The 22685-nt window shown below is 47.2% G+C and overlaps 1 protein-coding gene across 3 annotated transcripts in view; it reads left to right on the forward strand.

Moving 5' to 3' along the window:
- The window catches only part of NBAS (NBAS subunit of NRZ tethering complex), a 3456930-nt gene that overhangs the window by 1092574 nt on the left and 2341671 nt on the right, over nucleotides 1–22685 (forward strand). For all 3 annotated transcript variants that reach the window (XM_069605942.1, XM_069605943.1, XM_069605944.1), the window contains exon 25: nucleotides 4642–4815. In XM_069605942.1, the coding sequence (XP_069462043.1) occupies nucleotides 4642–4815 (174 nt within the window). The remainder of the gene's footprint in view (nucleotides 1–4641; nucleotides 4816–22685) is intronic.

The following is a 22685-nucleotide window of genomic DNA, read 5'->3' on the forward strand; positions in this document are numbered from 1 at the left end:
CCTTGACCCGCCGGGGAAAGAGGGTTGCTGACCAGTGTAGCAGCAACATTAAGCACACCGACATTAACTCATGCAGCACGCTTTCCCAAATTATGTGCGTGAACACCAACCCCCTTGCATTATTCTCATGCACCAAAAACTGCACTTAGCTCTGATTGCTGGCTGGTGCCTCCGATCCTCCTGACTTGTTTGTGTGCTCAGCCAAAGTACGCTCAGCCGAAGTACGCTCAGCTTTCACTGCAAAATACCAAAACACATTGTCAGTGCGGGCGAAAACAACTCGTAGTTGACTTCACTCCGAGTTGCCTCAGGAATGTTTTCCCCGCATTCAGTGCGTGGGCAATTAGTCACGGCATTGCCCAAATCATGCAGGGTCTATGTATGGATTCCCAGTTTACAGGGGACTCGTGCGCGATGCTTCTCGTGCCTCTGCCCCAGTTCGCGGTTCGGTACTAAACCGACAATCCCAGCCGAAAGTACAGCCGACAACAAATGCTTCAAAAAGAGAAACTTATCTTTGGTTGTGCGCGGGGCCTGGGGTGTTCAGGCGGGAGCTTATGCCCCGCGTAGGCGTGCCTGCCGGAGCTCGGATGAAACACGTCTTCTCTCCTCTGCGTCCGGAATTGCGAGCGTCGTCCCGATGGCGCGGCTCGCGCATGCGCTTTAGCGCGGGCGTGGCATTTCCTGACAGCAGGCTCGTGCAAGGCACGGCCTGCTGGGAAATGTAGTTCCAAGGCGGCTCTCCATCCCAGGGACTTCTTTCTGCAAAAGGGATGGAGAACCCGCCTTGAGTACTGGGTAGGGTTTTTTAGGGGGGCTAACACCCCTTCTGCAGCCCCCACAGTGGCTGCAGTGGCTGCAATCTGCTTTTTGGCCCCAACACGTGGCCCAGCCCTGACATTTACTGTGTTGACCGGGCATGGTAGGGTCTTGCTCTGGGCACTCGCCGCTTCTGCATCCTCCATGTTGTTGCTGTTTTTTTTTCGTGAGGTGGCGCGGGCCATTTAGACATATCCATCTGCAAAAACGATCTCGAAGGGTAATTCAGTGACCCTGAGCTGGTTACTTCTTTCCGTTCTACAGCTCCGGATTGAGCCTCAATACTAATTGAAACTCCAAGCTTTGTTGGTAAGTTTTGTTGGTGATTTGAGGGTAGAAATTAGACGCGATGACCACAGTAATCCAGCGGTCTTCTCTGCCGAGCCCCTCGAGCCGAACTGTCACGTCCCCCGGTTTCTTAGGGTATTCTTATGCCCAGGGGAGAAGCCTGTGGCGTTTAACTTGGCGTTTGCGGCAACGCCGACGCCGCCACCGGTAATCAACTACATCTCCCAAGAGGACGATGCCCGCCAGGAACCTTTGGAACGCTTTCTACTTCTTTTTGCGTGCGTTCCACGCCTCGATTGCATTTCACTTCCTATAATTGGCCACGCCCCCAACAAGCCGGTGCTCCTAAACCATTGCGTTACGCGAGCTACGCTCTTGGATTAAGTTCCTTCTCCCCTTTTTCCTTGCCTTTCTGGTTCCTGAAATTCTATGTTTACCTTGGACTTTGGACCTTTGTTATCGTCTCCTTGGTTCTGCCTTAGACCTTCGTTTGATCAACTCCCCTGCTCGACCACGGAATACACCTCGGACTGATTTTGGATTCTGCTTCTCATCTCTGGTTTCCGGCCCCCTTCAACCCCGTAGTCTTCAAATCACTCCTGGCCACCCGCTCCCCGAGTGGAGAACCTCACTTCTTGGTTATTGTTGGGACGCTTTGCTGTGCTCATCATTTGTGGGATTATTTGGGACGCTTTGCTGTGCTCATCATTTGTGGGATTATTTGGGACGCTTTGCTGTGCTCATCATTTACTCCGCCCCCTTGGATCTTGAGACACTTGGCTTCACTCCTTGGATAGTGGGACGCTCTGCTGTTTTCTTTGCCTATTTGCTCTTGGAACATTTGATTTTGTTTTCACTCATTGGAATGGGGGACACTCTACTGTTGACATCACCAATCCATCATTGAGGGAAGTCTATGGTCCCCCTTCATTCTAGCCCTGACCTTCACGCACTCCCATTCTTGTGTATTGTCACAAGTAGGTGTTCCGCTGAAGGAAAAGAATACACAGGTAAGCTTGTGGGGCTCGGAGGGGGTAGAGGGACTGGAATTGTCAACAAACGGTATGTAATATTTGCTTTGTTTGTTTTCTTCCCTCTAGCTCCGCTGTGCGTTCTGCCTTTTTGCCTGAGCCCTTGGCCTGACAGGTGTTTCTTTTCCCTGCAAGCTGTGCTCTCAGGAAGGAAGTCTGGATTACTTTAGCGGCATCTAACCCAAGTGATTCCTCAGACTCATCGTGGAACCCTCGAACCGCGACACGAACACTCGGCCAAACACTCTGCCACGCTCCACTTGTGGCAGGTGTTTTGAGCCTTTGGCTCCTCCCTCCTTGCTCCGGTGAGACTGGTAGACAGAGCCAACAGACTCTGGATGCAATGCGGCTCCGATTCAGCGGCACAAACGAGATGGCCCACACTCGACCAAACACTAGTATCGTTCTTGCCGATCCCAGGGGAATGTCTCCCTTCTCCTGGGTTCAAGTTCCTAGTTTGCTGTAACAGTTCTATTCTGTTCAAACAGTCTTGTGTCTCACACCTTATCAGGGGAAACGACTTCCTTTCCCTGATAGTAGACTCCCTTTCCCTGATAGTATACTCCCAAACACTCTGGTACTCCTTCTTGGTGGGTCAGGAAAATGACTCAGTTTTCCTGATGTATGTTTTCAGGTAGCCTTGGAGAATGACTCCCTTGCCAGGTCCCTTTTGACATTACTGCCGGTCTGAGTTTTCTGTTCCTTCAAACAGTCTAGTGGAATGAATCCCTTCCCCAGACCTTCTTGGACTTTACTGCTGTTTCCATCTACCAGGAGAATGACTACCTTCTCCTTGTATCTTGCTCTCAGTTCATCCCTATTAGGGGCTATGGCTACCTCCCCCTGGACTTCTTTCCATCAGGCTTCACTCCTATAACCCAATTCTGGTTTCACCTTTTGTTTAACTTGGCCCACTTGGTGCACTTCCCTGCCAAGTACAGCCATGAGGAAGATGACTCGTATCTCTTTCTGATATTGGGTTCCAGACGCTGGTTTCTCTTTAGCCTCTTCGTATCTTTATCTTGTTATCTTGTTTTCTATCGTTTGGGGTCCTCAACCCTTTTGTGACAGTTGCCTTGGGGCTACCTCCAACATGAGGAAGACATCCTTGAATGCAAAAGTTATACACTCTCACATTGGGGTCCTTGACCCCTCTCTGGTTGTCAGGGTTTTTTTTGGCACGATCACTGTCACAAGGAAGATTTCCTCTTCTGCACAGTTCACTTGCACCTGCTTTTAAATTGGGGACTGGTGCATGCCCCTGTTTTCTCATGTGGCATTATTGGGTTGCCATGACCCTCTTGTGCCCACACCAGTCAGCCCGCTCTCTCACGTACCTTCTGGGCTCTTCTCGCCAGGCTCTGGTCTCTCCTGGGGGCTGCATGGTCCTTGTTCTGCTCTTCAGCGTCTTGCAGCCACTTCTGGGTCGTTGCAGCGACTCTGCAATCTTTGGCTCTTTGCAGTTTCTGCACTCCTTACAGACTGCATGGTCCACCTCCTCCTGGAGCTCGTGCTACTGCCTCGTCAGATTCTAGCAGTCTAATGTGAGACCTGCTAGAGACGTGTCTTATCCTCTGACGACGTCCCGGGCTCCAGCACTTCGAATCTCCCACACCAAACAGCTTCCACGAACGCTGTTGCTTCAGGGGTGGCTTGACATCTTTTAAGTCCCTCGGTTTTAAAGTCCGTACATCTATGTTTCTTCCTGGAAAGCTAGAACTCTCCCGAGTACATGCAAGTGCTCTTCCTGCATCCATTCATTTTCTTCGTGTCAGGACCTGCCTATGAGGTATTCTTTTTAATCTCAGTACTAGAGTCAATAAAGGTTATAATGCTACAATAGCAGATGGAAGTGTTAGCAAGTGAAGGTTGGCTAAAAGAGGGCAAAGACTTTGGGAAGGTTAGGTCGTGAATATTGTGCCTAATTCTACCCAGGTGTTTGTCCTCCTCCTCAGGGGGGAGTGCCTCCCCATGATGTCTTCCCACATTGTACCACACCTAGTGGGACTATCGGGTAGCAGGCTCATCTCCTTGGACTTATGGAAAAGGGCTTCCCCTCGGGGTCAAGTGACAACATCTGATGAATCGTCACATACCCTACCAGCTGACAAGATGCCTTTGGTCAACTTCCCACTGGACAAGGTGTTATTTTATGGGCTAGATACCTCCACCATCAAGTTAAGAAGAGTGCTGAGCGCTCACCTTTTGCTATTTGTACTGATGCTAAACTATCTCCTGACTGCTCCATCTCACCTCTGGCATGGCCATTTATTTTTCTAGCACTAAATGCACTCTTTGCCAGCAGTGCAAGTATTTTGCAAATAACAATAAATAAATACATAGATAACAATATTTGAGCACATACATTGTCTGTATCACAGTATTCATTACACAATGTATTTCTTTGCTTGCAGAAAATGGCAAAATCCTTGTGGGAGTTTTTGGGTTGGGCTCTGTACTCTCAAAGGTTTATCTTTTTTTCCTGTCCTTTTCTTTTTTTTAGTCTTCTGATGAGAAATATGTTAAGAATGCCTACCAGTGGATGGTGCCATTTCTTCATCGCTGTGAGATTCAAACGCCTGGTGTTGCCAATCAACTCATGAAGGAGTATCTTGTAACCCTGGCAAAGGAAGATCTAACATTTCCCTTGAAGGTTTTTCTACACTCAAAACCAGATGTGAGTACACTGTCGTAGTCACTGTTATGCTCATCCTGCCTTCTTTCTTTCTTTACCTATTAAGAACTTTAAAGGGAACATCATCCCTGAAATTCATTCAGTGCTTAGGATTTTTATAAAATCGTATATCAACTTTATTTGCCTTAAATGTTCTTAAATTAATTACTAGAATAGACTTCTCTAGCAAAAACACACAAGCAACTTAGTGATGACTGTTTAAGGTAACAAGTGCTCTCCAACTGTAGCTTTTCCCAAAATCCATGTCAACAGTGATTGCTATTTGGGGGTTGTCCCTGTGTCTCTTAATACTTGAAAACTTTCTTAAATCCCTCCTGCTGCTTCATAAACACACAGCATGCAGTATCTGATTATAAATGTCTTTGTAGCATATATATATATATATGGTTTATTTTCTATGTCGGGATGGTCGGAGGACTTTTAAGTGTCCTACCTAACACTGTGTGCTGTGTTTGCACCTCAAACCTGGGATGTGGAAAGTGCTGGGGAAAGGTGGTGTGGAATTGATCCCTCAGAGCTTTAAAATACTGGCAATGTCTGGTATCCTCCTTCGCCTCCCTATCTTTAGGCCCTGACCCTCCCAAGTACCACTCTCCTTGTGTGTCTCATTGACAAATCACACCATTCCCATGCCTAAGGGCCCTTTTCTATTCCCTCCTTCTGCTTTCCACCTCCTTGATGCTCTGCTGCATGCTTTGTACTTTCACACCTTCTCTGCTTACACTCCTCTCTCACCAGGCCTTTAATTTGAGGCCAGAAAGTAGCAACATTAACTGCCAAATCCTTATCTTTATGTGGCAACTGTTTTTACTTTTTTGCATTCCTATTAATATATAAAACTTTCATTTTTACATATAATGCTACATGGTTACTTGTCTGTACTATTTGTGAGCTTGTGTGGCAAGAGATGTAGTGTACAAATTACACGTGGCATATGTTTGATGAAGGATAGTGCACGTCGTCTGTTCTGTACAGTGTCCTGGCTTTCACTTTGCCAGCATTTCGCCGGTGCTTCCAAATCAAATTGATTTGTCCAAGGTGTTTCCTCCTTACCGATTAGGCCACATCTGAGCGTGGCATGGCCAGTGAGTCTAGGCTTTACCAACCCAATCTAATTCTGCAATTATGCTAGAGGTGTCTGGTTCAGTTATTTATAATTGTTTTAATACTTCTTTTTATTAGTTTTCAACAAGCAAATACAAGTGGTACAGATACAACTCCAATGTAACCTCCTTGGTCCCACCTCACCCCGGGGTCTGTGAGGGCATATGTCCGGTAGGGGCCAAAGGTTCGCTCAGCCATATCGGCATAATTCCAATAATTTCAGGCTTTGGGAGCTCCTTTGCACTCTGAAATCCTCCTTTAGAAAGATTAGGACCTCTGCCCAGTCTCTGGAGAAGTAGGGTAAGATATTATTCATGGCGTACGTTGCCCATTCCAGCGCCACAACATCCCAAACCTTCCGATACCAATCTTGGAGCATAGGGATGGCGTCACCCTAACACCTCTGTCAAATTAACAGCATGGCGGCCAAGGTTAGCCTCGTCCTCGCTTTCCTGCGCCCCCAGCTCTCCCCCACCTGTGTCATCATCCTGCCTCAATAGGACCTCTCCTCCGGTGGTATGGCCTCCTTGTCCCCAAAGGCCTCGGCCTGAGCCCTCTTGTTCCTCCCTCTGATAGAGCTCAAGCTTAGGGCATCTCCACCAAATATGAGACCACGTGCCCTCCTCACCACACCCCCCTCCAACATTCTCACGAGGTCCCAGGGTATATTTTGTGGAGTCAAGCCGGGGAATAGTGCCACCTATAGAACAGCTTGTACCAGAATTCCTTTAACTGGGTACCTTAGGTATCCTTTTCCATAATCTCTCCCACACTCCCCTAGACAGGTCTCTCCCCATCGTTCCCTCCCACCGTCCCATATAGGGCCAGGCCGCCCGGGGAATAGCCTTCTCCAGGATTTTGTACGGATTGGAAATGAGTCCCCTAGAACTGTCCTCTGTCAAAAGGAATTTTTCAAACTGGTTAAAGTTGCGGCAGGCTGCCGCTTTGACCTTTGGTTCCAGAAGCCAATGCTGCAACTGAAAATACCTGAGCCTTTCAATTTCACCCACCTCGAAGCACTGTTTGCACTCTGTAAATGGCACAATAGTAGTTCCTTGGAACATGTCCCATAGTTTTCTGCACCCCCCCTCCCGAGATTTTTTAAATGACCATGCTTCTGTCCCAGGTGAGAAGTCTGGATTATTGAATATGGGAGTAAATGAGGACAGGAATGTCGTGATCTCATATTTCACTGCTATTTTGTCCCATGTTTCCGCCACTAGTCTAGTGAGATCGCTTGTGTACATGTGCTTTGGCCTATGCTGTCGCAGCAGCCACAGCACTGCCTCCAGGTCGTGCTTCACCACTGCCCGATCCATTGCTACCCACCGATTCCCCACTTTCCCCGTGAACCATTCCCATATGACCCGCAATTGCGATGCCTCATAGTGCAATATGAAGTTCGGGAGCGCCATCCCTTGTTCCCCCCTCAGGGATGTCAGTAAAGCTCAACTGATCCTTGCTCTCTTGCCCTCCCATATAAAATCACCCGTTGCTTTCCTAAGCTTGCAAAAAAAAGTATTTGTAACTGGCACCTGGAGTGCTTGAAATAGGTAGAACAGTCTCGGGAGCATCACCATCTTCACCGCTGCCATTCTACCCATCCAGGAGATCTTAAGCGCCATCCACTTTAGGAGGTCCTCCTTAATGGTTGCCAGCATGGGCGCGTATTTGGCTGCATACCAACCCACAAAATTTGGAGTGATCCTAATTACCAAGTATTTGATCCCCTGGGCTCCATATGAATGTTGATTCAGCATTCAACCCCACCACTTCCCCGCCCTTAACCGTGAGGTTCAATAGTTGTGATTTATTCATGTTGATCTTGTGGCCTGAGGCCACCCTCAAGTCCGATAGGATTTCCCTACTTGCCCTCAACGATTTCCCTGGGCGTGCCAGAGTTAAGAGTGTATTATCTGCAAAGGCTTCTACCTTATGCTGTATTCCTCCAAATGGTATCCCATGCATCTCATCTGATTCCCTTATTCCAGCAATGGTTCTAGGTATATGGCATATAACAAAGGTGAGCGGGGACATCCCTGCTTGGTCCCCCTGCTCAGTTGAATACCACTGGTCATTGACCCGTTAATCAGGAGACGTGCCATTGGGTAGATGTAATTTGCCTGAACCATTCGCAGGAAACTCTCCCAAACCCATCTTTTCCATCACACGAAATAGAAAAGGCCACTCCACTCAATCAAAGGCCTTCTCAGCATTGAGGGACAGTAGGACTGCGGGAACTGAGGATTTATTTACCTTTTCTACCAGATGCGCTAACCGTCTTATATTGTTCGAAAGTCTGCCGCCCCTGTATATAGCCAGACTGATCTGGATGGGTTAGAGTGGGTAGCACTCCTCCCAATCTGTTGGCCTGAATTTTTGTGTCAATTTTTGCATCCACATTTATTAGCGCTAATGGTCTATATGATGTGCACTTCATATGATGTTTATTGGGCTTGGGGAGGAGAATAATTTTTGCCTCCTCCATTGACGCCAAAATTCTGCCCGACTCCTGGAAGTGGTTAAATAAGCTAGTCAGTTGTGGGACCAATAAACCCGCAAATGTCTTATGTTAATTAGCTGTAAAACCATCCGGTCCTGGGGGAGGGTTGTCCCTTATAACCCTCCGGATCTCTTCTTCTGTGATCTCCTGCCCTAGTTGCTTGCTTTCCTCCTCCCCTACTTTGGGAAGGCAGATCCTTTCCAGAATGTCCGCCTGTGCTTTATCTGTCGGGTTCTGGGACATGTATAGGTTCTTATAATAGTTGACAAAGCACTCCTGAATCTTCTCTGTGCAGGTATGGCGCGACCCTTGATCATCTATTATAGCAGTGATATTATTTTTACTGGATGCCCCCCTAAGAAGTTTTGCTATTAACATGTTGGCTTTATTCGCTTTAGCATAAATAATTTCAGTGGTCTCCAAATTCTGTAAGCCAAACTGCATTGCTACATCACTTGTTTCCTCTCAAGCTCAGGCCAATGTATTCAACACCTTTTTTGAGGAAAAGATTGTAGCAATACAGAAGAGTATTGAGACCTCAAGGGATGGGGGGACCCACAGGCTGATGTTGTGGTCCCAGTCAACTGGGTTTATGAGGAAAGCTTCAGATTTCTACCCGTGACTGAGGAATTGATATATTCCCTCATTCTACAACTTAAGCCTTCCAATAGTCTGGCTTTTGTGCTACTTGCCTGAACTGCTAGGCAGCTAGCACTAAACATCACACCTTTTATTACTACGTTTGTGAACAAATCTTTGACTCAAGGCCGGGTTCCGGATGCATTAAGAAATACAATAGTGAAATCCCTTCTAAAAAAAACAAGCATTGATTCGGCTGTTTTAAAGAACTACCAGCCATTTGCTTGTCTGATCTGGCCTGCAAAAGTGTTGGATAAAGTTATCACTTCCCAATTTCAAGCTTTCGTGGCCAAAGAGGGATTGTTGGATGAACTCCAATCGGGATGTCTGCCAAGGCACGGGACCGAGACCGTGCTGTTGGCAGTGCATGACGAGCTGCTGGAGATTGCGGATGATGGCGGATCAACCCTTTTGTCGATGCTGGACCTTTCTGCAGCCTTCCATACAGTGGATCATGAAATTTTGTTGGACTGTCTCATGAGAGTAGGAGAGGTCTCTGGACAGGCTTTGGAATAGTTTAGATCCTTCGTGGCAGACAGATGCCAGCGGCTAGTATTCAGGGGTTATACTTCTGAAGCTATCATTCTTAGATGTCAGGTCGACCAGGGATCTTCACTTTCCCCTTTAATTTTTAACCTCTAAATGCGCCCAATCCTGAATAAAGTGAGGTGTCACGGTTTGAGCTTTAACTCATATGCTGACAATACCCAAATCTATATTGAAACCAAGAACAGGAAACAGGGCCAAATGAGTGATATGGAAATGGGAAAACAGGAAGTGAGTGGAGGAGGCGGAGAGAGGAGCAGAGCATGGAAGGGAATAGGAGAAGGTGGAAGCACTGGGAGTCATGGGGGGAGGGTACCCTTGAAGGGTAACCATTCAATTAGTCGACACATAACGTGAGGGGTATCAACACCTCTCTCAAAAGGGAAAAACGGGGCCTGTTTACTAGGAAACACACCCAGGCGTGCTGGCGATACAGGAGACCCGCCTTCAGAGGAAATATCAGACACGATTAAAATTGAAGGGCTACTCAAGTATTTCTCATACATCAAACCCGACGAAGAAGTGCGAAGTGGCATTAGCTATTAGGGATGGGCTAGACTTCAGGATCAAAGCCTCCCGGGCAGGTAAAGGAGGAAGATATATAATTGTGGAGGGGGAATACGCAGGGGCGTATTTACCAGAGTCAATATGTGTCTGGCCGATATCAATCGTTGGATGGCCAACAACCAGCTCCAACTTAACGCAGCAAAAACTGAGATCATTTTGCTCGGACCAAAGCAGCGAGTTGTGAATGCCAAGGCCTCTTTCTCTCCCCATTTTGTTGAGGAGAAGCTACAATTAGCTCAAGAAATCAAGAACTTCGGCTGTGTCTGGCAAGAGAACCTCATCAGTGAAGCCCAGGTGGGGATGAAGGTTAAGTCAGTTCACTACTCGTTGTGGATGCTCAGGAATGTATTGCCATTTCTACCACCAGAAAATCTTGCAGATGTTTTGGGGGCTATGACGAACACCCACCTGGATTATTGCAACAGTCTGATGGTGGGCATACCGGCCAAGTAGATACACAGACTGTAGAAGGCTCTGAATGCTGCAGTTAGATTGGTGTGGCAGCAGAGAAAAAAGGACCAAGTCTCACCGTTCCGCAGATCTCTGCATTGGCTGGCAGTTGAGGACCAAATTCAATTTAAAGTGGCCTGTTTAATTTACAAATGTGTTAATGGACTTTCCCCAGAGTATCTCAGTGCTAAAGTCTGTCGCTACTATCCTGCCAGAGCATTACTGTCAGAAGATAAGCTTCTGCTGAATAGTGTACGCACCAAATCTGTCTCCAGAGGTGATCGGAGATTTGGAGTTTTCGGACCAAAACTTTGGAACAGCCTCCCTGTGGAAATTAGATCTTGGCAGTCACTATCCCGATCTAGGAAAGACTTTAAAACCCACCTATTTAAATAGATTTGTTTGGCTCATAGACCACATTCGCATATGTTTTGTTTAGCAACTCACCCGAGGCTTGTGTTCATCTGAGCCTGTATGTAGTTAAGTCGTGTTGGGAGTGTGCTACAAATGCTCAAAATCAAATAAAATCGCTGGTGAACAAACAATAACAACCTTTCTACCTTCTTGGTCCTTAAGACATTGAGCTGGCCCACTGCTTGATGATATTCCCTCAATGTTTTCCTATAAGGGGTTTTCACGGCCTGTGTCCTACTAACCTCAGCTTCGGCCTCTAGTTGGGTTTCAAGGGCGTTTAGTTCACTATCCCTTTGTGCTTTTAGGGCGATGAACACCCACATAATCGTAGCTCTGAACACGTCCCAACGAACACTCTCACCTGTGTCTGAGGCATTATTGAGGGCAAAACATTCTCTAATCCTATCCTCCACTTCTCCCCTAATAACCGGCTCCCGCAGAAGCTCTCCCGGTACCCTCCAACCCCACTGCCCGGGCAGCTACAAGTCCAATGTGACCACTGAGTGGTCTGCGATCCCTAATCGGCCCACCTCAATTCCTGACACTGCACCCAATATGGGGACTGACACCAAAATGTATTTGTATACGGGATTGTGTCCTGTGTACATTGGAGAAAAAGGAAAAGCCTTCCTTATTCCCCTGCACACTGCTCCATACATCCCGTAGTCCAAGCGCTTCAAACCTATCCCTCAGCGAGGCCGATGCCACTGCCCCTTCCCTCCAACCCCCCACACAGGCACTCCTGTCCAGTTCCCTGGTTCATGCTAAGTTGAAATTTCCCACCAGTAGTAGTATGTTGCCTTGAGCAAACCCTTCTAGAACCTCCAACAATTCCCTCAGAATCCTCTTTCCCCACATTTGGGGCGTTGATGGACTCCAGTGTGTATGTTGCCCCTGCGTATTCCCCCTCCACAATTATATATCTTCCTCCTTTACCTGCCCGGGAGGCTTTGATCCTGAAGTCTAGCCCATCCCTAATAGCTAATGCCACTTCGAACTTCTTCGTCGGGTTTGATGTATGAGAAATACTTGAGTAGCCCTTCAATTTTAATCGTGTCTGATATTTCCTCTGAAGGCGGGTCTCCTGTATCGCCAGCACGCCTGGGTGTGTTTCCTAGTAAACAGGCCCCGTTTTTCCCTTTTGAGAGAGGTGTTGATGCCCCTCACGTTATGTGTCGACTAATTGAATGGTTACCCTTCAAGGGTACCCTCCCCCCATGACTCCCAGTGCTTCCACCTTCTCCTATTCCCTTCCATGCTCTGCTCCTCTCTCCGCCTCCTCCACTCACTTCCTGTTTTCCCATTTCCCTATCACTCATTTGGCCCTGTTTCCCCCCCCCCCCACTTGACCCACCCCCACCCCCACCTCCCTAGTTCCCCCCTGCTCCTTCCCTGCACCCCCACTCCCCCAACTTGGTGATGTCAACCCCCCACCCCCATCCACCCTCCACTCTTCTTGTTCCCCCCGGGACGTTACCGCCCTAACTTATATCATGATGGCATGTCCTCTGATGCTCCTACTGCCCAAACCAAGCTTTCGTTGTCCGCCGCCCCTTTTAAATTTGGTCAAGATATCATTCCTCCTCCATTGTTATTACCCATCAATCTTCCTTTCACCCCTAAATTCCCCCCCTAGTACCCCTCGCCCCCCCGGCTTGGGTTGTGGGCTTTTCGCCTGCATCCTTCTCCCACTGTTGTCCATTCCCATATGCAAGGTCTTGACCGATTCTCCGTCTGGGGGAGGTGGTCTTCCTAGAGTCCCTGTGTCGTATCCAGCTGTAGAAGGTCTCCTCCCTCCTGCTCGGCTGTAATGTGTTTTTGGGCCGCTTTCCATTCGAATACCAGGATAAAGCGGAATGTCCATTTGTGGTGGATTCCTTTACTGGTCAGCTTCCTTACCACCAGTCCCATCTGCCCCCTCTTGAGCAATGTGCTCTGGCCAAATCCTGAAACAGGGCTATTTTGGTGCCTTTATATATAATAGGCTCCTGCCCCCTCGCAGGACTGCTTCCTTTTGCGTGTATCTTGAAAATGCTGCCAGCACGTCCCTCGGCTTGCCATTGGGGCCCCAAGCTGTCCTGCCGGATCTGTGGATTCTATCCAGTTTTTCTGGGCTGGTATCTCCCAGGAGGTCAGCGAATATCCCCTGAATCTCCCCCTTTAAGTCCCTATCTGTAAGAGCTTCGGGGAGGTTTTTTTTACCCTTATATTAATTCTCCTTCAGCAATTCTCCATGTCCTCCATCTGCATTTCCAGGTTTTGTGTGGCTACCTGGAGCTGCTCTATTGCTCCCCCCCTGTGCCGTCATGTCTTTGCATACCTCTTGTAGTCCCTTTCCCAGAAGATCCGTCTTTTCCCCTAGCTAACCAACCTCCTGTCTTATTTCCGTTAGAGCCATGTTAAGGTCCGATCTCATAAACTGAAATTGTTCCTGGAATGTTTTAGTCAATGTCGTTGGGAGGACATCATGTCATTATGGAGATCCTGCCTTGAAATGGGTCCAAAAGGCTCCGTCCCATTGGGCTCCTTTTGCTCTGACATTTCTTGGGGCCCTTTGCCAGGACCTATAACCTATGTCGGGGACCCACATGGTAGGGATGGTGCTCTGTCCACCGCTCCTGCCGCCTATTTTGAGAACTTTGCATTAGATGATTTGGAAGTCTGTCTTTGGACCCCCGGCCAACCTTCCTTCCTCCCGGTGCCCTCACCGATGATCAATACTCTTGTGCCGGGCCTTCTTATACCTTATTTCTTGTTATTGAGATGGGCAGACAGGTCTCCCCACGTTGTCTGCTTTATACTTTGTATATCCTCCTGTCGGGGTCTCACCCTCTGGGTGCCCTTAAATGGGTATGTTCTACCCGTGCGCCTCAGGGTCTCTGCGCGGTTTCCTCTCCCTGGGGCTGTGGCTAGGGTGCCACCCGGGTACCGCATCTTGTAGCTTCCCCCCTTTGGGTGTCTCACCTTCTCATCTGTGCTCTGCTCCTTTCCTCGTCTCCTGCAAATCTTGCCTCCTTCTGGCACTGCGGTCCGTGCTGCTTCTAGTCTTCGGGCCGTTCCCCTCTTTCCTTCGTCGCTGGTGTTCTTCTGCCAGCAGGGATGCCTATCTCCCCGCCGCCACTTGGGAAGCAGTGGAGAGGAAGGGACGGGCCTGATTGAGTCCTCTCCGGTCCCCCTCTCCTAGCCGCGAGCCTCTTCTCTTCTTGCACTGCCTTCCCGGGGGGCCCGCTTCTCCTCTGCTCAGTGTCCGGTAATGTGTTTTTGGTGCCTCTGTTAAGCCGCCGCCGCTCTTGCAGGGTCCCAGGCAGCAGGGCATCCTCGCTCCTACCACCCATGCGGCGATGCACACCTTACTGCAGCTCGACACTGCACTGTTTTGCACACTAGTTACAGTGCGGCTTTGCTGTTTGCATCCTTCTGCCGGTTCCTGTGCGGGAGCCCGCCAGTTCTCTGTGCAGGGCCCCAGGCAGCTGGGCGATCTCGAGTGCTCGCTCTTACCGCCCACACTGCGGCTCCATACTGCACTGCTTTGCACACTAGTTCTAGTGCAGCCTTGCCGCTTACTATGTCCTGCCGGTTTGTTTGCAGGAGCCCGCCAGTTCTCTGAGCTTCCCTCTGCCCGACTGTAGGTTTTCTCGGCTCTGGGGTGGTGGAGAAGCCTTTAAACCTTACAGGGCTTGCGGAGCGGCTGCTGACATGTCACCTAGTGTCGGCGGCCATCTTGGAATCCTGGTTCAGTTTTTTGATAATACTTACTGATAACATATAGCCTGTTTGTTCAGTGCTTGTACAATTTCAAAGGTAAGGGAGCGAGTATTCACAGATAGTGGTTTGGTCTGTATTATACAATTTGGCCAAATATAGATAACAAGATATAGTAATTTGACAAAGAGCAAATCATTTGACCTGATAGTTTGAGTAGATCCTGCTGCAGGGTTTCTAAGCTATGTTGCAGGTACTGAACAAGGTGCTTAAACGACTGTGTTTGTTTATGTATGTTGGGACACAGTGTTATGTAGACAAAAATGTGATGGTTAAAAAACTTTAAACTAATTATGGCTAATTATAACTACTGGAAGCTCCATTGGCCTGCATTCCATTTGATTGTTTTTAACATTCTTTGCCATTACAGAAGAGAACCAATCATATGCAAAACGATCTTCACCCTGCAACAAGTGGTAGCAATCCAGCTGAAACTGCCAGGCACATCCCAGCTGCATGCAAACGCAAGCATTCTTGGAATAGATCAAAGGAGCAAGCAACTTCAGACATGTTTTGGTGGGGGTTTTCCCAGATATGGATTTCCTGCTGGATGTGTCTAGGGGATAATGTTGCACTCATTTATGCGGCCTGTCAAGTCCAAATATATCTGAGATTGCTTGTTTACTGTGGGAAGGGGTCATGGGCATCTCTGTATTCTGAGAGAGCACGGTAGGCAGGTGGAGAAATCGTCCTCCGAAGGGCCATGGAACCTCTTCATCCTTAACACAGGACACTGTCCAACCTTCGGCATAGCTTCAGCTGCCCCACTTGAACTACACCGTATTGGTGTGCTTGCAAGCACCACTGTGGTTCAAAGATCCAAGCCTACCCTGTATGAGACCAGAACAAAGTGGAAAAAGGTAATCAAACAGCTTTTATCAGCCCTTAATCTCTCATCAGGGGCATTATTGATGCTTGAGGATGAACACATCCTACAATGTCCTTGTTCTAATCAGTAAACAGTCCCCCACATATTATCGGCCTATCTGTTGCAGATGTTGCTTAGTCAGTCCACTGATTAAGAGTACAGTGCACTTGAGACTAAAATGGGACGGATGCTGTTGCACCACTGGCACAGTTGACTTTTTGAAAATTCCATCAGTAAAGACATAGCTTTGTCCAGGTAATGAAATTCCTTCAGGGGCCTTGCAACTTAACATGCCATATTTTTTTATGTGGTCAGTAGTGCCCGTAGTTAAGCACTTTTCCCCTGGCTGCCTATGTTACAGATAAACATACAATGTACAGTAAAAAACAAAGGATGGTCCACCCGTGAACATCTGACTTTTCTGGCCTGAAACCCAGCCCGGCAATCCCACTTTGGACATTTAATGCACAAAAGGTGTAACATTGGTGCTTGGCATTGGCATCCTCATTTTTTGGAACTACCAAATTATCAGGCATGCCTCGAGTGAGTCGCTTCTGCATTCTTCCTCCATGGCTTGCCTCTGAGGCCCTCGAGCCCCCTGGCCATTGTCACTGTTGAACAGTAAGGAAGTGGCTTACTGATGTAGCAGAGTGACAGATTTCTCCTGATGGTCCTTGCAACATGGCATTTCCCCAAAATGGGGCTTCTGCGTTCTCTCTCTGAGATGTGCTCTTAATGACAGCAAATATCTGACATTATTGGCATAACTAATTAGAAGAGAGCTAAATGGTGAAGTGTTGTTGTCACAAGTCCCCACCGCTGCACTGCCCTATACCCCTTCTTTATCAAGAACCCTTCCCAGCAACATATGATTGAGCCCCTACTTTGCTGTCTGTAGATGACTCATCTAGCTCAAAGTCTCTGTTCATGGGTGTCGCCTCACTGCTGCAGAATCTTGACTCTGTATTATCTGGCCACCCCCTTCTGGTTCATAAAACAATGTGTTTACATCAATGGTTTGCATGCTGTTCAAGCTGTCCACACCCATTTCCAGAGTCTGGTCTACTCATAGGGGTTGGATTCATAGGTCCTGCCACAAATGCATATGAGGAGCCACTGTGCACAACCTAGCATCCAGTTTAGGGGGGATAATACGGTTTGGTTCCGTGTGTCACTGTGGAAAGGAGGAGAAACCGTTCTGTACCCAACTTATGTGACTTTGGAAACTTCAGTGAAAATGCCTGGACACAGTAGAGCTCCAACCGATATTCACCTCAGCCGCAGCATTTCATCGAAGGCAGATTTTCAGCTGGCTACTTGCCATTCTTAAATTTGATTCTTGACTTTCACTCACCTGAATTCTTCCCCTCTGCTCCTCGCTGCTCACTAATCTTGTGCTTCACCAGCACCTCCTCGCTGCAAAGCCATATTCTTGTTCCTCCACCCTTCCCAGGGTCACCGTTTCTAGGCTCTGGGTTTACCGCTAGAATCTCCACCACCTCTGTCTTCTTTGGTCATGTATTATTAACCTGTCCTCCAACCACCACCTTAAAGCATTTTTCATGCATTCCTTATCCTCGGCTCACCTTGCAACCTCCTCCTTGCTACACTTCTCTGTCCCCCTATGTCTCTTCCAACCATCTCCACCGACTCATGTTACACTCTTACTCTTATATTCCGGTATTCCACCTTTCCTACTTATTCTTCTCCAACTCTGGACACCTTTTCCCAATGTCCTCTCTTCCTTCTGCTCCAACTTCTCCAACGCTTCTTCTCCACCTAGAGACGTTCACCCTACATCTCCAAATCTCCCCTTCAGTGCTATACTGGTTGCTGCCCTTATATAGGGCTGCCACTGAATATTTGTAGCTTTGTTTGCTGGAGGGATCGTGTGAGGTGTCATACTCTGTTGCAGAGATGTTTTGTAGTTCTGATTTCCTGCAAGAAGTCTTTAAGTAGGGCAGCCACCACCACATTCCAGAAGGTTCTCTCTCCTTTTGCCAGCAGGTTAGTTTGGATGCTGTGACCACTTCGGAGTGTATGTGGGAAGTCCAACTAACAGATCCCTTTTTATGTGGCTCGGTGATTGTGTTTTATTCATTTATTTTAGAGTGGGGAGGGGATGTACTCTCTTCTGCCACACTGGTTGCTAAAGAGGCCAGGGTTACATGTTTGCCAAGGCTGTCTTCTTGGGTAGCTGGAAAGCACTCCTGCGGGTTACTCCAGTCCTCCCCATAGTTTCATGCACCAAAACCTGTAAGAGCACTTTCCTCGTCTGGTCCTAGTTTTCCCTCAGTGGAAGAGGGGGACCACGGGAGACGTACTTCTCATTTTGGATTACCAGCCACGTCAAAACACCTTGAGCTGGGTGCATCCCCCTCGTATTCTCTTTGGCTTCAGGGACATGGCAAGACTACTCTGTAGCTTGCCCCTGTGTAGATCTGAGGGCAGCAATGCAGAATTCAGTCCAGGTTTGACTTTTGATCCTAAGGGATCAAAGGAAAACATGGTCACAGTTCATTTTGCATATGTTGTTTTAAGGATGTTGGTTGACCTCTGTTTTGATCTTTCTTTTTTTAATCATGAAAAATGTGATCTTCCTTGTGTGAAGTATTCTGCGGATCCCTAACTCAACCCCTGCATCCATTCTCCTCCCAGGTGGCCTGGGGAAGGCAGACGCTTCCTGATCCCAACCCTGGGGGTGGTGTACTGCAGGACTGCACGAGGATCACTTGGGAGGAGACAGGGCCCTGGGTGGTGAGGAGATTCTGTGGGATGAGACCTAGTATTTTTCCTCTGATAGGAAGGTTCTTACCACTGTGCCTAAAAAGGTTATGGCTTATTGTAATTTTAATGTCTATCAACCTCATATTAGATCAAAAGTTGTGAAGCCTAAGGTTATAAAATCAGAACAAACTATATCGAAAGAATGCTCCTTTTTGGTACCACACACTAAATACCTTCCTCAATCCAAAGGGTACAATGTGAAGGATTTTGGAAATGTTCTCTTCACTAAACCATGTTCCTCTGTGATAACTAATTCTCATAGCCCCTCTGTTAAAAGCATTAACAGAGAGCATTAAGGGAATTAAATCTACCCTTGCAAATAATGCAAAAGTGGAAAAACCTAACTTTATTGGAAAAAAAACTACAAGTCCCAGAATCCTAGAGGTACTGAGACGAGGAAGAGGGCTGAAGAGGCATGTAGACGTAGCAGTCAGGCAATTAAGGCTAATAGCCCACACCTGAAGCCAATCATGAAGGTGCTGGAATGAGAGCTGAAAGACTGGCTGTAGCAGTAGCAGCAGAGAAGAAGCACAAGGCTGGCAAATTACAAGGAAGTGGAAGAACAGAAGGGATATCGGAACGTGGCGACAGCAGATTTCACCTGCAAGTTCTGAGAGTCCTGTTCTCCCAAACCCTGAAGTGCAGAGGCTGTACAGTGGAAGATGTGCAGGAGACTGTGTTTTCCACAAGTGAGTTTGATTGCCGTGATTGCAAAGCTGTGAACGTGCAAGAGACTAAGGCCAGAAGCAGAAGACAAGCCGAGGATCTCAGGAGGAAAGGGAACTCCCAAATCAAGTGGCCGGACCAAAGACATCCGTGCTGGAGAAGGGTGTGGGTCCCCAGTGAGCCAGAAAGCAGTAGAGGAAGTTGGGAAAGCAGTACAACCCGCAAAACCAGTGTCTATGAAGCCAGTGAGTGAAGCACAGCATTCAAATGCACTGTGCGTACCTTCCCGGTAACTCTAGCCAGCTCCTAAGTGACTCGCGTATTGTTAAATGCGAGTGAAAGCTGTTCGTTATACCTGAAGTCTAGTTAACAATTACATTGTAGCACTCGCTTATACCGTGAACTCACATGAGAAGCTAAAGTAATTGAAAACCCATTGTTGACTGCTGCTGTATAAGGGAGGGGTCGCGCTTGCCCAATTAAGAAGAGGGAATGCTTTTTAAAACATTGCAGGTTACAAAGAGTGAAAACTACATGAAAAGAAAGTCACGTGTGCCTAATTATAATTACCAAAGGAAGTCATAACTTCATCCTTGCCGTTGCACGGGCATACAATTCTTTATTGAACTTTAAAACCTTGAAATCCATTTTAAAGAGAGGTTTCGTGTGCCTGATTGTGTTTTCACTTAAGACTGAACCCTATACTGTATCCAGAAGTGACATTCTTTCCATCTCTAAGAACTAAACAGTCAATTATGAAGTGAAGAACACACATTATCCAAGCCAAGAGGCATCTCCTTTTATAGTGAAACCAGTCTTGCCAAGAGTTAGAGTTGCCATCCAACTACCCAGTGAAGTTGTTAACACTCAAGTGGCCTAAGATACAAGTGTGCCATTGTTACTTGAAGTTGAGGGAGTGGCACCAAACCAAGGCTTCTGGGTAATTACTGGGCTGAACTGGTAGAAAGGTATGAGTAAAGCTAGGGAAGGGGAACTGATTGCTTGTGAAGAATAGTTTGAAGTAAATACAACCTGTGGTGCTTAAGACTGCTAAAGGCAGAAAGAAGTGCTTGGTCTTGTGGGATATATTGACCCACTCAACTGCCTTGCCCTACATCACTAAGCTGCATTTGCGCAGAAACAACCACAAAAGGGTTGCACTGGCACCTGTGAGCGCCATGGCTCAAAACTGCGTTTTGCAACAAGAAAAATGGCTGCACCGTCCTGCCAAGCACACATCGGGCAGGATGGAACCGGGGGGGGGGGGGGGCCCATTGAAGGAGATTGCCAATGTGTTCCGACATAAACAAAAGGAAGACAGTGGGAAAAAAACAGCGTGGCTTTGCTGCAAAAGCCAAAATCTCCATTGAAAAGAAACCCTTTTCCACCTTTAAAAAATGCGGCTGTGATGCTAATTCCCTCTGTTCCTTAAAGCCACTGTGACTAATAAGCCCTACCAAGCCCTGTGTGTTTCACTGTGCCTCAGAAAAACCAGGTATGATTCTGAATTGACAAGCCCAGTCAAACCAACTAAAAGGAAATCAACCAGGAACCTTACTTTTACTCACACGGGAAACACGGTCATTTTCCTTGCAAAAGTATCCAAAACTCAACTGTTCAGAGAGAGACTCTAACAAGCTGAGCCATGCCTGCTTCAATGTATCCGGGTTTCAGACCAACTCCAGCACTTCAAGAGAATAACTATAGCTGCAAGGCAGTGTGTGAATCTGCTGGAGATGAAAAACTGAATTTAAGATGGAAAGGCCAGGGCTTTTGCAAATATAAAGAAAAACAAATGCCTGTGTTTTGAAACAGTACTCTGGTGAATGAAAGCCTGCCAGTCTTTAGCAATATCAAGGGGTTTGTTGATGGTGAGATTATATAACATGGGTTATTTTATTCAACCGGCTTGCTTTAATTCTGGATCTAAGATCAGAAATTAAAAGGTTAAAAATATGGTGGCTGGAGCAGCAAGTTGAAAAACAGGTTTTCTGCTTGGAGGGATGGCACTAAAAGGAGGGCTCTCTCTCGGCAGATACTGACAACCCCCTGATAATTACGGGGTTGAACAGACTTTGGTCTCTGCTGGGACCCAAACAACGAAGCTCCCAGGGAAGAAAGTCGCAAGTGTGAAGGGGCAATATAACTTAAGTTGAGCGAGAAACCCCCACCATGCTCTAAAGGAAATGACAGTTGGCAGCAGTGAAGGACAGAGAAAAAATGGACCCAGGAACAAAGAGACTGCCGTTTTTCCCCAAAGACTATTGCAGGAATACACTTAAAAGACTTCTATCTTTGCAGCAAGACTTTGAAAAATTGTAAAAATGTCAGTTTTAAAATGATTTTTGTGCTTTCTTTTGAAACATGGTAGACGTCAATGACTCGTTGGGGGCAGAAAGGGCAAAGTATTGAGGATCAATCGAAAAGTATCAATGTTGCAAACATAAAATTTGGTACATACATCCATGGGGATAATTTGCATCTGTGTAGAAAGTTATGGAATTTTAGGCCAATCTGTAATGCTAAAAACTACCAATATGTATCAGAAGGGTGGCCCATGGTCCCACAGGCTTGAGGATTCGACTGATATGTGCTGCACGTCATATGTAACCTGTGTATATAATTTGCTAAGAGATTGCAATTGTATAAATGTCTGTTTTTGGCAAAATCAGATTTTCAGTAAAGTAAATGTGGGAGTTTTTGGACATTGTAAAACTCACCTCATAAATCGACATCATTCCCTTGGAAATCCAACCAGTTGAGAGCAAGGCGCAGAGCACCCCTGTCCAATCCAACTAGTTTAGGTGTGTGCTTAGTTAACCCTGCCCAGCCTATACTTTGATGATGCCACTATGCACTATAAATAAGGGTCCCTGACCAGACTCTAGACACACACACACTCTTCCTGATTTCCTGTGCTGCGTTCCTGTACCCATCATCTTCCAGATCCAGACTGCAACTACTAGGCCAAGCATTGCTGATCCTACTCTAGGGCCCACTGCAGCACCCCAGCAGTGCTGATCCCACTCCCAGCAAGGCCTACGATATAAAAAGAAACACTACATTTCTCATTAACAAGGGGAAAACTGTGGTACCTTGGGCATCCTGATCCAGCTTGGCTTGCTGCCACTCACTGCATGCTGCTGCCATCCTGCTACCCTGATGACCTGTGGTATCTAGTGACCAGAATTGCCAGTTCAGAAGTGCTACCCGGTAACCAGAACTGCCCAGCTGTTTGCCAGGTGCCCTGCCGTGTAATGACCAGAACCGTTGACTGTCCAAAACCCAAAAACTAAAAAGTGGACTGCGAGTATCAATAGAAATCCATAGAAAATCTATAGTACATCTAAACCCATAGCCTTTCTTGTCTTTGTTCTCATCCCATCTCTAAGCTATCCTATTCTGACCCCGATATCTTGTTAAAATTGTCAGCATTTTTGCAACCCCGCCATTGATTTCTAGTGCTAGCGCCATCTCTTTAGAATTTTGTCTTGTAAAATCCTAACCTATTAATCCTATTTTGAGTGATCGGACTGGTTCCGCCAG

Source organism: Ambystoma mexicanum, chromosome 4p (genome assembly GCF_040938575.1).
Source record: "Ambystoma mexicanum isolate Mex_15411 chromosome 4p, UKY_AmexF1_1, whole genome shotgun sequence".
Lineage (NCBI taxonomy): Eukaryota > Metazoa > Chordata > Amphibia > Caudata > Ambystomatidae > Ambystoma > Ambystoma mexicanum.